Genomic DNA, 15,048 nt, shown 5'->3' with positions numbered 1-15,048 from the left:
GCAAAAGCGCAGTGAGGCAATGTAAAACAGGTGGTGAGGAGACATAAATTATATTGCCAAAATTATTGGGACGTCTGTCTTTACACACACATGAACTTTAATGGCATCCCAGTCTTAGTCCATAGGGTTCAATATTGAGTTGGCCCACCCTTTGCAGCTAGAACAGCTTCAACCTTTCTGGGAAGGTGGTCCACAAGGTTTAGGAGTGTGCCTATGGGAATGTTTGACCATTCTTCCTGGAGTACATTTGTGAGGTCAGGTACTGATGTCGGACGAGAAGGCATGGTTTGAAGTCTCTGCTCTAATTCATCCCAAAGGTGTTCAATCAGGTTGAGGTCAGGACTCTGTGCAGGCCAGTCACGTTCCTCCACCTCAAACTCACTCATCCATGTCTTTATAGAACTTGCTTTGTGCACTGGTGAGCAGTCATGTTGGAACAGGAAGGGGCCATCCCCAAACTGTTCCCACAAAGTTGGGAGCATGAAATTGTCCAAAATGTCCTGGTATGCTGACACCTTAAGAGTTCCCTTCACTGGAACTAAGGGGCCAAGCCCAACCCCTGAATAACAACCCCACACCATAATCCCCTCTCCACCAAACTTTACACTTGGCACAATGCGGTCAGGCATGTACCGTTCTCCTGGCAACTGCCAAACCCAGACATGTCCATTGGATTGGCAGATAGAGAAACGTGATTTGTTGCTCCATAGAACATGCTCCCACTGCTCTAGAGTCCAGTGGTGGCATGCTTTACACCACTGCATCCGGCGCTTTGCATTGCACTTGGTGATGTAAGGCTTGGATGCAGCTGCTCGGCCATGGAAACCCATTCCATGACGTTCTCTACTCACTGTTGTTGTGCTAATCTGAAGGCCACATGAAGTTTGGAGGTCTTTAGCTACACAGTGCACAGTTGGTGGCTTCTGCGCACTGTGCACTTCAGCATGTGCTGACCCCACTATGTCAGTTTATGTGGCCTACTAATTTTTGACTGAGTTGCTGTTGTTCCCAGTTGCTTCCACTTTGTTAAAATACCACTAACAGTTGACCATGGAATATTTAGTAGCAAGGAAATTTCACAGATGGACGTATTGCACAGATGGCAACCTATCACAGTACCACACTTCAATTCACTGAGCTCCTGAGAGAGATCCATTCTTTCACAAACAATTGTAGAAGCAGTCTGCATTCCTAGGTGCCTGATTTTATACACTTGTGACCATGGAGGTGATTGGAACACCTGAATCCAATGATTTGGAGGGCTGGCCCAATACTTTGGGCAATATAATATATCACCAGGCACACACCTGGTAGTTGCCCTTTTAGAGGGGGCGGCAAGGGCTGCTGCTAAACGAGGTCTAAGATCTAACTGCAGTGGAAAAACATTTGCATATGTTCTCTCTCTGGGAATCCAGCTGCATCATCTCACTCATTTCAGAATAAACTGTCATTTTCAGTTCCTCTCCCTTTGAATTTGAATGAAAAGTTGGCAGTTTGAAAAAAGACTAGGAGATAAATAACAGTTTAATGCCTATTGTGAAATCAAGGTGGAACTATAGGCACAGATACTCAGCTGTGCTCCAACAGTCCACAAGCATCTTCTCTATAGGCCTCTTCTGGGTACATGTATTTTATTGAGGAAGAGACATTACATACCTCTTCTACAATAAAGAGCCTGCCTGTCTGCATTCTTTGTTTGTGGCACTGAGAGGACTAGTGCCACATTGATAGTGTCCTTGGGAAGACAAGTGTCCCATTGTTGGTGTCCCTGGGAGAACTAGTGCCCCATTGATAGTGTCCTTGGGAAGACAAGTGTCCCATTGTTGGTGTCAGTGGGAGGAATTAGTGCTGCATTGTTGGTGTCACTGGGATGAATTATGCCCTTTTGTTGGTGTCAGTGGGAAGAATAGTGTCCCGTAACAGTAGGAGGACAAGTGCTCTATTGTTGGTGTCCCTGGGAGAACTAGTGCCCCATTGATAGTGTCCTTGGGAAGACAAGTGTCCCATTGTTGGTGTCAGTGGGAGGAATTATGCCCCTTTGTTGGTGTCAGTGGGAAGAATAGTGTCTCGTAACAGTAGGAGGACAAGTGCCCCATTGTTGGTGTCAGTGGGAGGAATTAGTGCCACATTATTGTTGTCCTGGTAGGAATTATGCCCCTTTGTTGGTGTCAGTGGGAAGAATAGTGTCTCGTAACAGTAGGAGGACAAGTGCCCCATTGTTGGTGTCCCTGGGAGAACTAGTGCCCCATTGATGGTGTCCTTGGAAAGACAAGTACCCCATTGTTGGTGTCAGTGGGAGGAATTAGTGCTGCATTGTTGGTGTCACTGGGATGAATGATGCCCTTTTGTTGGTGTCAGTGGGAAGAATAGTGTCCCATCGGCTGGATAAAGGCAAGCAAAGGGCAGCAGTTTGGAGAACACTGGACTAGGCTATGAACATGCCAGACACAGACAACAAAAAACTGTCAGGGGTCAGGGGGTTTCCTTCACTCCAAGCAAACAATGAAAAGAGTTCCGCCTATAGTTGTGCTGTAAATACAGGGACTGATCTGAGTGTATACGATGTACAGCGCTGTGTACATTGGAGGTGCTATATAAACACACATTCTGAGCACTACATACTCCTACACAGCTAGAATACACACGTCGTCATCTGCATATAAAATGATACAATGATAGAGATTTGTAATAAAAATGAAAACAAAGAACGACATCCCGAATGTGAGCGCGCACGGCAATGAGCGAGAGCGCGCGGCAGGGCCTGCTCAGACATAACAGTGGGTGTGGGCGGAGCGTGTCAGGCGTCCATCTTCTGAGCTGACAATTGGATGAGATCGGGCGGTGCGGAGTGTGATCTCGGGGAGATCGGGTCATCATGTCGGAGCCCGGGGAGGGGGTGTGCAGAGCCCGCAGGAGGGGCAGGAAGAATCAAGTCCGAGCCAGCGCTTTCCCAAACCGGCTGTACCATCAGAAGAGGTCAGCGGAGAATGCCGCCAGTGGGGGCCCCGAGGAGCCCCAGCCTGCCAGGGCGGTGCAGTACAGGCAACTCCGGAGAGAGGTGAGCCTGGCCATGGCCCTTGTCGTTGTATGTCATGAAACACGCCATCCTCCCTGTACTGCAAGGGTTAAAGCGGAGGGAAGCATAAAAACACAAGTGGGTAGGATGTGTATGGCAGGAGGGATCTGATTGGTCAGTCACCAGCCCTCATGTACACTGGACCGTGCATGTGCAGCTCAGTGGGTGTTTAGGCCCATTTACATGGGGTGAATACATGCAGGCCCATGTTTTTGCGATTCTTGGCCCGTGTCGGCAGGCCCATTGCTGCCTATTGGGCTGCAGTCACAGCTCCCAACCTGAAAACAGTTCTGGTGCACAGCCTAGGGTGAGTTTGGGGACACACACCCACATGGACGACATATTGGGAGCTGGGGCTGTATCCTAATAGATGGTGAAGGAGAACAACAAAAGAGAAGCGCACCAACCTTGCGCATTACCTCAGTAACCAAAATTTATTAAATAAAAGAATGGTGCTCACAAACAGCAAATAAAAACAAGCATGTAAGTCCTCAAGGGGACTTTAGAGGCAAGATGCCAATGCAAATCCCATCATGGAGGAAGCCACTCAGTACAGCTTTCTTCCTCAGAGCATGTCCTTCGAAACGCGTCAGCTGTACTGAGTGGCTTCCTCCATGATGGGATTCGCATTGGCATCCTTCGAAACGCGTCAGTGGTACTGAGTGGCTTCCTCCATGATGGGATTCGCATTGGCATCTTGCCTCTAAAGTCCCCTTGAGGACTTACATGCTTGTTTTTATTCGCTGTTTGTGAGTACCATTCTTTTATTTAATAAATTTTGGTTACTGAGGTAATGCGCAAGGTTGGTGCGCTTCTCTTTTGTCGTTCTCCTTCACAGTTTTGTTTGGGCTTCCCCAGCCTTGGTGTGGAGCTGCATGACCTTGTCTATTCCGGTGGTCCCTTCCTTTTTGGAGTTTGATTCCATCTACTCGCCACCGGCCTGGGTCCCGGAGCGCAGGAGATATTGCATTTGGTTTCCTAATAGACAGTAATGGGACTGCTGGCAAGGGGATGTATGCATGTAATTACCCCAGGTGAACAAGGCCTTACAGCAGCATTCTGTGCCGTGATGTGACACCCAGGCCAACCAACTGGCCAAAGAGTTGGAACCCAGAAGGAAGAACAGGAGTAGGAGGTAGCCCCAGGCACTGGCAGAGCTGGAGGGGATCGCTTGCTGGGTAAGTCTGCCTTGACCACTTACCTACCGGGTTCTTTTACCCCATTCCTGCCCAGGCCAATTTCCAACTTTCAGCACTGTCACACTTTCAATGACAATTGCGCGGTCATGCAACACTGTACCCATATGACATTTTTATAATTTGTTTCACGCAAATAGTGCTTTCTTTTGGTGGTATTTAATCACTACTGGGTAAAAAAGACCGGAAATTAAAAAAAAAAAAGTTTTCTTTGTTTCTGTTATAAAATTTTGCAAACAGGTACTTTTTCTCACTGACTTGCATCGATGAGTCTGCGCTGATAAGCGGCACTGATGAGGCAGCACTGAAGGGCACTGACTGGCGGCACTGCTGGGTACAGATTGGCAGCACTGATGGGCACTTTTGCGGCTGCATTGATAACCAGGGTATCAGTGCCCTGATTATCAGTGTAGATGTTTGCTTTCACAGTTGCCGGTTACCGGTAATATTTTCCTCACGCTGTGACAGTGTGAGGAAAGTAGTGCTGATAACTGGCAAGTGTATTTACATGGTGATCAGCTGTGATTGGACACACCTCATCACCTAGTAAAAGAGTTGTGATTGGCTAGTGGGGGATCTTCTCCTCCCCACTAGCTGTCACAAGTTAAGTAAAAACTCACCCCACCCGGCCCTGTCACTCATTCACAGTATTCTGTGAATGAGAACACCACAAGTTCTGACAGCCTTTGCAGCTGTCTGCTTGTAGTTTTCAGTGAACTACCATAGCACTCCACAGCACCATGGTAGTTCATTAAGGCTTTCAATCAGTAAGTATCTGCTTGCCCATACGGGATGTACAAGCAAAACCAATACACTGACAGGTCTGCTAGAGACCTGCATGGGACCAGAGATCTTCTGATTGCTGGTACAATGCTTTAGAGGCTCCAGAAACAAAACAAAAAATAAAAAAATATTTTTTTTTTACCTGCAAAAAAGTGTATTTATTATTTTTGTTAAAAGGTGAACTTGTCCTTTTTAAAGTTTTTTTTTTTTTTTTTTTTTTTTTTTTTTTTACCTTATTGCAGAGAATATATTTAACTTGTTGCCGACCGCAGATAGCCGAATGACGGCTGCACTGCGGCCGGCCAGTTCTGAGTGGACGTCATATGACATCCCCCCAGAACGCGCTCTCCTGCGCGCCCCAGGGGGCGCGCACCCGGCGATCTCCGTGATCGCTGTGTCCTACGGACACAGCTGATCACGTGATGTGGTAAAAGGCCAATCACAGCGGCCTTTTACCACGTGATCAGCGGTTTCCAATGACACGCTGATCAGAGGGAAATGCAAGTGCCGGTTCTCGGCTGCACTTTCCTCACGCTGTCAGATCGTGAGGAAAGTACTGCCGAGAACCGGCAGTTGTCAGAGCGGGGATCGGCACCGATCATCAGGGCACTGATGATCAGTGCCCTGATGATCGGTGCCCAGCAGAGCCACCCGCAAGTTCCGCCCACCTGTGCCCAGCAGTGCGCCCACTAGCTCCGCCCACCTGTGCCCAGCAGTGCACCCACCTGTGCCCAGCAGTGCACCCACCTGTGCCACTCTGCAATGTCACCCACCTGTGCCCACCCACCAGTGCCACCCACCTGTGCCCACCCACCAGTGCTGCCCACCAGTGCCACCCACCAGTGCAGCCCAGCAGTGCTGCCAGCCAGTGCCACCAGTCAGTGCCCAGCGGTTGTGCCAGTCAGTGCCCAGCGGTTGTGCCAGTCAGTGCCCAGTGGTTGTGCCAGTCAGTGCCCAGTGGTTGTGCCAGTCAGTGCCCAGTGGTTGTGCCAGTCAGTGCCGTCTATCAGTACCCATCATCAGTGTCGCCTATCAGTGCCGCATATTAGTGCCGCCTATCCGTGACACCTCATTAGTGCTGTCTATCAGTGCCGCCTATCCGTGCCACCTCATTAGTACTGCCTATCAGTGCCCATCAGTGCCGCCTATCAGTGTCCATCAGTGCTGCCTCATCAACGCACATCAGTGAAGGAGAAAAATTACCTGTTTGAAAAATTTTATAATAGAAACAAAGAAACTTTTTTTTTTCAAATTTTTGGCAATTTTTTTATTTATAGCGCAAAAAGTAAAGCGCCCAGTGGCAATTAAATACCACCAAAAGAAAGCTCTATTTGTGAGAAAAAAATGATCAAAATTTCATATGGGTACAATGTTGCATGACCTCGCAATTGTCAATCAAAGTGCGGCAGCGCTGAAAGCTGAAAATTGGCCTGGTAACTAAGGGGTTATAAGTGCCTGGTAGGCAAGTGGTTAAGGTAAAAAAAAATCAGTCTTTAGAACCAGTTTAATGTACTAATATGCTGTGCAATATAGTACATTATGGCTAAGGCCCCATTCACACTAGCACAATTTCAGATTTGCATGACAATTCTCATTGGTTTTAATGGTGCCTGATCACATGTAACTCGGCTCAGAGCGGTTTTTGGAAAAGGTTCCAGTACTTTTCCAGCTCAATTTGGGCCCCATAGAATATGCAAACTACATCCAGGTTGTACTACTTAGTCGTATTGAAATCTGATCAAAGCAGTGTGAACCTAGTCTTTTTAATTCATATTTAAAGCTGAATTCCAGGGATGGATTTTATATGATAATTCCATTTGTCCAGCTTGTTCCAATGTAAGTATCTATACTCCATACCCGTGCGATCATGTGGAAGCAGAGAACCACTGTAGTATTCACCACTACCACAGTGATCACAGTAGTCATCCGGGTCCCGTGCTGAGCAGCTGCTCTACTACATAATGAACATAGGGGGTCATTTACTTGGCACAGGATCTCTTCACAGAACACCTTGCATTTTTATTAATAAATACAAGGTGTTCTTTGATTGGACAAGATAAGGAGGTGGGGTGGTGACATCACGGCGTGGTGGTAGCTGCAGGAGCAGCAGGAAGTCGCAACTGACTCCCACATCCAAGTTGGAGCCAAAGAACCAAAGCCTGGGTGAACACAGCGCTGGACTCTTGGACTGGTGATAATCTGTTTTTTTTTTTGTCAGCAGCTGCAATATTTGTAGTTGCTGACTTCTAATTTAAAAAAACAAAAAAAAAACTACATTTCTATGTTAGTGGTTTTAAACCCTTCCTTATACCCAGTGAAATGACTGGCCTCCGGTGATACACAGAGATGAAACCAATCCCCTTACATAAGTTGTACCTGTGTATCTGTGTCTTCCCTTCTCTACATCTGTTCAAAGTGCTGAATTTAGAAAGCTTGTCTGAGAATTCATAAAACAGTGGCGGAGAGCAGAAATTACACACTGCAGAGCTCAGAGAGGAGAGCTGTTTAGAAGGAAGAGACACACCCCCTTCACAAGCACGCAGGAACAGAGCTGAGGCTCCTTCCCTGTCACCAGTTTTCTTTTGGTGTCAGGAAAACTTGTCAGAAGTTTACAGATAGCAAAGTCACAAAGCAACAGACAGAAATTCTCAGTGCTGTTTAATTGAGACAAGCACACACTATAGCGAGATATGATTTGTTCATATTTCATTTCCAAGGCTTACAACCACTTTTAACTGTCCTGCTACCTGCACCACCCAACTCCACTGTGTTAAAAAGAGAAGCCTGCTGAAAGATCTTCAGAATCCTGCAGATGTGCAACAGATCACAAAAGTGTCAAATGTAGATCTTTTCAATAAAATGATCCCTTCAACACAGCAGAGCCTAGTGGCAGGACAGGTTCATTGTTTGCACAAATTGCCTGTTTTCAGTTTCAAATTATGGTGGCAAAATTGCTTTAAAGCAGATCTAAAGTTCACAGTACTTGCCTCTGCTCCAATGGTTCAACACCCACGAGGTTCCTAGTTGGCACCTTCTGGGTTTGGGGGCTTGACTGGCCAGAGTGGGATGCAATAGCGTCCACACATGCTCAGTTCAGTCATCCCAGCACCCAGGCACTGAGCTAGGAATGTAAACAGAGTGGCACATGCATAGCATAGTGGACATTTTAACCACTAGCCTACAGGGCACTTATACCCCCTTCCTGCCCAGGCCAATTTCCAGCTTTCAGCGATGTCGCACTTTGAATGACAATTGTGGGCACTGATAGGTGGCACTGATGAGGCACTGGTAGGTGGCACTGATGGGCACTGAAAGGCAGCACTGATATATGGCACTGACTGGCACTGTTAGGTGGCACTGACTGGCAGCACTGATAGGTGGCATTGGTTGGCATTGATAGGTGGCAGTGACTGCCACTGATGGGTGACACTGAAAGGCAGCTCAGATGGGCACTGATATTTGGCATTGATGTGTACTGGTAGGCACTGATATGTGGCACTGACGTAAGGCACTGATGGACACTGACAGGTGGCACTGCTGGGGCTACACTGATCATCAGGGCACACTGATCATCAGTGCCCTGATGATCAGTGTACATGTTCCCTCCACGGAAAGCCGATTACCAACTCCCCTCTCCTCTGTCAGCGTGACAGCTTGAGAGGAGAGAAATGCCGATAACCGGCATTTCCCTGTTTACATGTGATCAGCTGAGATTGGACACAGCTGATCACATGACCGAGCTGACATCTTCGGCTCTTTCCGTGATTGGTGATCCGCTGTGTCCGAGGGACACAGCGCACCGCCGATCGCAGCGCTGCGCGCTCCCTGGGCCACGCATGCGCAGTGAGAATGGGAGGACATCATAGGACATCCTCTCAGAACGAGAGAACCACCTTGCGCCCGTCATATTACTTACTATATGGCGGGCGGGAGGTGGTTAAAGAAGACTACCACAGGCAGGTAGGTTCGTTTTATTTCAGAAAATACATTGCTTATACTGCAATAAGGGGCCTGCCATGTCGCCAGTTTTTAACTTCGAATTTAGTTCCACATTAAAGCTGATTTCCAGACTATACAGTGTATTAACCGCTTCCCTTCCGCCCTATAGCAGAAGTACTGCTACAGGGCGGCACAGGTGTACAAAATCATGTATATATGTGATTTAAAACGTCCGGGTAGGGGGCGTGCGCACCCAACCCGTGCTGCCATTCGCAGCCACGGCTGCCAATCGCCAGATCCCGGAGGGTAATTACTCGCTAGCGCCCGGTGATTGCCAAGCATCTCTGACAGGGGGGGGAACCTGTTTGTAAACAAAACAGTTCTCTCCCGTCGGCTCCTGCACACTACTTTGGATGGCTGTGCATAGCAGTGTGCTTACAGTGAAACACAAACACAGCCACACAGTGTACATCAGCACAGTTAACCCTTTGATCGCCCCACATGTTAACCCCTTCTTGCCCAGTGCCATTAGTACAGTGTCAGTGCTTTTTATTAGCACTGATCACTGTATTGGTGTCAGTTCCCCCCCAGTGTTGGAATGCCCACCGCAGTCACTGATCGCCGCCATTACTAGTAAAAATAAAGAAAATCTGTGTATATATACTGCCATTTGTAAACACTATAAAGTTCACGTAAACCAATTAATTTACACGTATTGGGATTTTTTTTTAGCAAAGACATAGCAGAATACATTTTGGCCTAAATGTATAATGAAATGTGCTAAAAAAAAATAAATATTATACTGGAAAAGTTTAATAGCAAAAAGTCAAAAATATATATATTTTTCTCAATTATTTGCTCTATTAGTGGGGAAAAAAGTGTGTAAATTTCATTTCGGTGCAGCGTTGCATGACGGCGCAATTGTCAGTTAAGGTTACGCATCACCGTAACGCAAAAAATGGCCTGGGCATGAAGGGGAGTGAATCCTCAGGAGGACAAGTATTTAAAATAAACTTTTTACCGATGTGTACATTTTGTGCTAAGAGTGTAGGGGTTTCTTGGAAATATTCTATGTGGTAGTTCATTTACAGACATACATTTTTCCCTTACACATCTGCAGGTATGTTGATGTGTCTGACATGCATGGCCAGGCTGACTGCATAGTTATAAGGTGCCTGATGCTATTTGGATATGTTTTTAAGGAAACCTGTACTGCTAGAAATATGTTATTGTTGGCCTCGCCTAAAATATTAGCAGCCTGGCTGTTATGCTGATCCAATATCTTCAATACTGCAAATTGGGATTTCTGACTGTATTGGTGACAAGCTTGTCCTGGGTCAAGGACTCAAATTAGGGAAGCCAGAAACAGCCTTGCAGTTGGCATATTCGAATTGGGATCATCAATGGAACCTACGTATTTTTCTCTATACTTGTTTACAGTTACAGACAATGGATCAGGCAGCGCTGGTGGTTGGTCAATTTAATAAAGCCATCGATAGATCAAAATGTGTCCAGTTCAGCAGGAACCAGCCAAATGTCAATCCAACTATGGGCAGGCTGGTTGTACTGAGTCAATTATTTATTATTATTATACAGGATTTATTTAGAGCCAACAGTTTGCTCAGCGCTTTACAATATAATGGGAGACAATACAGCAACAATACAAGAGGGTTAGGAGGGCCCTGCTCCTCGGAGCTTACAATCTAGGAGGCATTAATAGACCAGCCTGTTGGGTTCTTTTCACCCAATCACTGCCTGAGGCTATAGCCACCAGCAATGATTATTGTATTCTGCTGGCTGTGTTGATGGGGGGAAAATCGAGTAATTTTCTTTCCTTCAATCTGTGGTTGAAGGAAAGAAAATTGCATAGTATGTGGCCTGCCTAAGAGCTGGATTTGACTAACAGATGCAAAGGTGCTCCTCTGTATAATGACTTTTGTGTTGGCACACCATCAAAAAAAAAAAGAAAAGGAAGATGCAGTTCTCCAACATATGCACATTTCCCCAAGTTATATCTTCCTAAAGTGTTACTAAACGCACAACTTACAAATCAGTCTGATGGCTTGTAATTCAGAATGAACTGCGGAGTCGGTGATGAGCAGTCTCGTACTTCATTCACAAGCCCTGCAGCTTGTAAACAGTCAGCTCTAGGAAGGTACGGGCTGAAAGCTGCAGGGCTTGTCTGCAGGAGTCTGACATTGAACCCATTGATCACTGTTGCAATGCTTTTCAGGCTCCTTGGGGGGGGGGGGGAATGAATTTTTTTTCCTGCAAAAATTCTGTGCATTTATTATTTTTTTCCCAAAAGGTGAATTTGGCCTTTTACCAGCATGTCCATTTGACATAAGCCCACCTAACAATTGGCTTCTTTTAAATGGGGAGGGCTACACATAGATTGAAATTTGGCTGGTCCCTACCATAACAAGGCAACAAAACCCTAAATAAATTCTTCTGCTCCTGATGATTGCAGTGATACCACTTATGTGTATGTTATTTGATGTTTGTACCCATACTATGACCCAGAAACAATAGTGTGTGTTTTTTTGTAGCCTACCTAAAACACACTAACTGGAACTGAATTAAAATCCTACCTAAATCATACTGACCTTTCCCTTTTGACCCGAACATGGATATCATCTTTAAATTATATATTTATTTTTCACGCAGCCTTTTTGTGTACATACATCCCTAGTTGGGAGAAAAAGATGCAGTGGAGTTGATTTTACTAAAACTGGAGAGTGCCAAATCTGGTGCAGCTCTGCATAGAAACCAATTGGCTTTCAATTATTTTTGTCAAAGCTTAACTAAGCAAGCTGAAGTTAGAATTTGGTGCAGTTGTGCATGGTAACCAATCAGCTTCTGAGTGCTCCAGTTTTAGTAAATCTCCCCCAATCTGTCCTTTTCTCCATTCAAGGGGAAAAGGTTGACTAGTTATTGATCAATGCAATAGCTAATTACAGGCTTCAAAGTGATCATGTTATCAAGAGCCAGTCCTCCCATTTCCTGACCATTGGTACAAGACCTGGAGCTTTTGGTGACAGCTCAGTTTCCGGATGGGAGCACACTATAGAGCCTGTTGTCCCAGTGATGAAGTCCTATTGGATGAAATGTGTTGGGCGGAGCTACAGCAGTGATGTCATCATGCCCGTTGTGCCGTTGATCGGGGTAAACTGAGATTGTAATGCTGGTTTAACTTTTATACTTGAGTAGCTTTCTTATCTTAATAAAAGTGGTGATTTTATTTCTACACTGAGAGACCTTCTCCCTCTTACTTGTCATTAATATAATCTTGAGTTGGTTTATCTCACTGAATTGTTGGTTTTGGCATGAGGAGTTGACTTGATGTACTGTGAGGTTTTCATCTATCCATCCATTTGGGTTTTTTCCCTTTGTGTAGCCAGACCTCCTTCTCTTTTAGGTCTCATGATCTGGTAAGCAGTTTGTGACTGTCAGTGTACAAACGTGGTGAAGAATTTGTCCATCAGTGGGATTAATTCCTGAAAATTCCTGTATTATACACATCCCTAAGAAAAGTATGTCATTCCAAACCTAGAAATAGATATTTTTTTTGTTTTGTTTTTTTTTTATTGCTTATTATAATATCTTTATCTGCACTGGATATTCTGACTCGTCATGGATTGTGAATTTAGCACTTTTGATAATTTTCCTATTTATATGTGGAATATAGTGAGTGTGGCTGTTATTAAGATACATGTACTTATATTTACTTGGATTTATTCTCGACACTTAGCCAATCAGTCTTGGTTTGTTATACAGATATGCACATGTGCGCCCCCACGGAAGGAGACTCAATTCAGTGAGGCCACTTGTGTGTAAGCTTGTCCTCGAGGGGTTAAAAATGCTGGCCCATTTTTGGAAGAAAAAAAAAAAAAATGCTGGCCCATTACTGTAAGGTAGGAGCTGGTTGTATTTTTGGCAGGATCGCCAGGCGTTGTTCTGCTTCATGGGGAAACATGCTTGTGTTGGAAAACTGTTATGCCGAGTACACACAGTCTGAATATCGGCTGAAATCAGCTGGTACAGTAGAAACTGGCCCACTTTCGGCCTGTGTGTACAGCTGGCTGTCCAACAGAACCTGGTCTCACAGCTGGCTTCCTTTTGAACTAGCATGCTTGAAAACCAGCAGCCAACTGCTATCCGATCAGTGCTTGCAGTCAATGGCTGCGAGTGCTGGCCAGCGATTTCTGATGCATCCCATCCCCCTCAAAACACAAGAGCACAGCAGAGGAGATCGCTGTACTAACATCGTTTATCATTTGTGTTAGCACAGTGATCTGTCATGTTGTGTGTTTTTTTTTTTGTTTTGTTTTTTGTTCCGTTCAGCATGCTAGGTTGAATGTAAAAATACTTAAATTGTGTACTAGGCTTTGAACAATGTTGTTTTTTTGTTTGTTTTAATCCATTAGTAATGTCTAAAGCTATGACTGTATTTGGTAATTTTATTTATTTTTTAATAGGGGTTAATGACAAAAGTAAAGCCAGAAAAAAAGACTGTTAAAGCAGAAAAGAACAATACAACAACCTGTAATCCAACGGCTCATCGTTGTGAACAATGGAATCTTCACAAGCAAAAGAACAAATGTAATGTTCAGCATGCAAAGACCAATACCCCACGAAAAATGGAAAGGCTTCAAACTGATTCTGAGCTTTCCAACAGTGAAGTTCGAAAAACTAAGAAACCCTTAACAAGTGCTGAAAATGTCCAGAAAATTCAGTCGAAAAGAGACATTTGCACTATCGATGAAAAAGAAATCAATTACGCAGGGGCAAAGTTTAGTGACCCGCCATCCCCGAGTGTCCTTCCAAAGCCTCCAAGTCACTGGATGGACATGACCATTCAACATTCCGATCAGTGCAAGGAGCTGATGACTTTCCACCTGAAAGCCCTACTGAAAGCCCAGTTGTAATCATCCCATCTATTTGATGCTCTTACTGTACTCTTGCCAGTTGTACAAATTTTCCCAGCATTTTGAAAGCAGCTTTTCTTTCCCTCTGCAAGAACATTAACGGGACTTGCATTTTACATTTTCTGTATGTAGTATTCTATTTTGTATGATTGTGTATATAGTGTACACAGTGTAATATGTGTATATCATTGTTTATACTACAAGTAAATTTAGTTTTGTTATAAAAGGATGTATTTTGACCTTACTAAAGCTAGTTGTTTTTTTATGTAAAGTGAAAATGCTTATGTGCCGTGAAATGAAACCTGAAAGCTTCCCTTCTGAAAATTCCTGTATTATACACATCCTTAAGAAAAGTATGTCATTCCAAACCCAAATAGATCTTTTTTTTTTTTTGTTTTGTTTTTTTTTTATTACTTATTATAATATCTTTATAGAGGTTTCTGCTACTGATTTGCTAAACCATGTCTACAGCAAGAAATCCAAATTCATGTTTGTGTCCACTGTATTTTTTAACGCAGTGAAAACCACAAAAGTAAACTGATGTCTGTACTTTTAAATAAAAGCACAAGAAAAAATGAAATGTCCTTTTAATAAATTAATTGGCTAATGTCAAAATAAATAAACTAATTTGGCCTCCCCAAAAAGCGTTGTCATTTTTTTTTTATGTGGTATGTAAAGGTAACATGTCATGTTAGAAATATAGTGGCTGCCACTGATCTCCTGAAAATACTAGAGGTCTGGCTTCTGTTTTTGGATAACTCGCCTGGAGCAAGTAAACAGATCAGGAATTCTGATTTCACTGACTGCATACTTGTTCTGGTGTACTGACTCATATTAAAGCCAAAGAGTTTTGGGGGGGATCCTAAAGTTAAGCTGGCTATAGACTGAATTGAAATTTGACCTGTTAAGTAGGGACAGACAGAATTCAAGTCAATATGTAGCCATCCTCGCTTGACAGAAGTCGATCGTTTGAGCGACTTCTGTCAAAGGGGACTTATTGGAGAATTTTCCTTGACCAGCTGCTGATCAGTGTATTCTGATAGCAAAAGTATACAGTGTCCCAGTATGGGGGGTATTCCTGAAAGTTTATGACCAGCTTTAGCATAACAGGCAGCTGTATCAAGAG

At 44.5% G+C, this 15,048-nt stretch overlaps 1 protein-coding gene across 1 annotated transcript; it reads left to right on the top strand.

The window, feature by feature from the left end:
- Positions 1-2,775: 2,775 nt before the first annotated feature.
- PNRC1 (proline rich nuclear receptor coactivator 1) lies at positions 2,776-14,566 on the top strand. The gene is made up of 2 exons (XM_089691305.1): positions 2,776-3,058; positions 13,473-14,566. The coding sequence occupies exons 1-2, from the start codon at positions 2,876-2,878 to the stop codon at positions 13,920-13,922; spliced, it is 633 nt and encodes a 210-aa protein (XP_089547431.1). The 5' UTR covers positions 2,776-2,875; the 3' UTR covers positions 13,923-14,566.
- The last annotated feature ends 482 nt before the right edge of the window (positions 14,567-15,048 follow it).

This window comes from Staurois parvus, unplaced genomic scaffold (assembly GCF_062004578.1).
Source record: "Staurois parvus isolate SC_StPar_1 unplaced genomic scaffold, SC_StPar_1.0 ptg000561l, whole genome shotgun sequence".
Taxonomy (NCBI): domain Eukaryota; kingdom Metazoa; phylum Chordata; class Amphibia; order Anura; family Ranidae; genus Staurois; species Staurois parvus.
The sequence above is the reverse complement of the archived record's forward strand: the minus strand, read 5'-3'. Positions and strand labels throughout refer to the sequence as shown.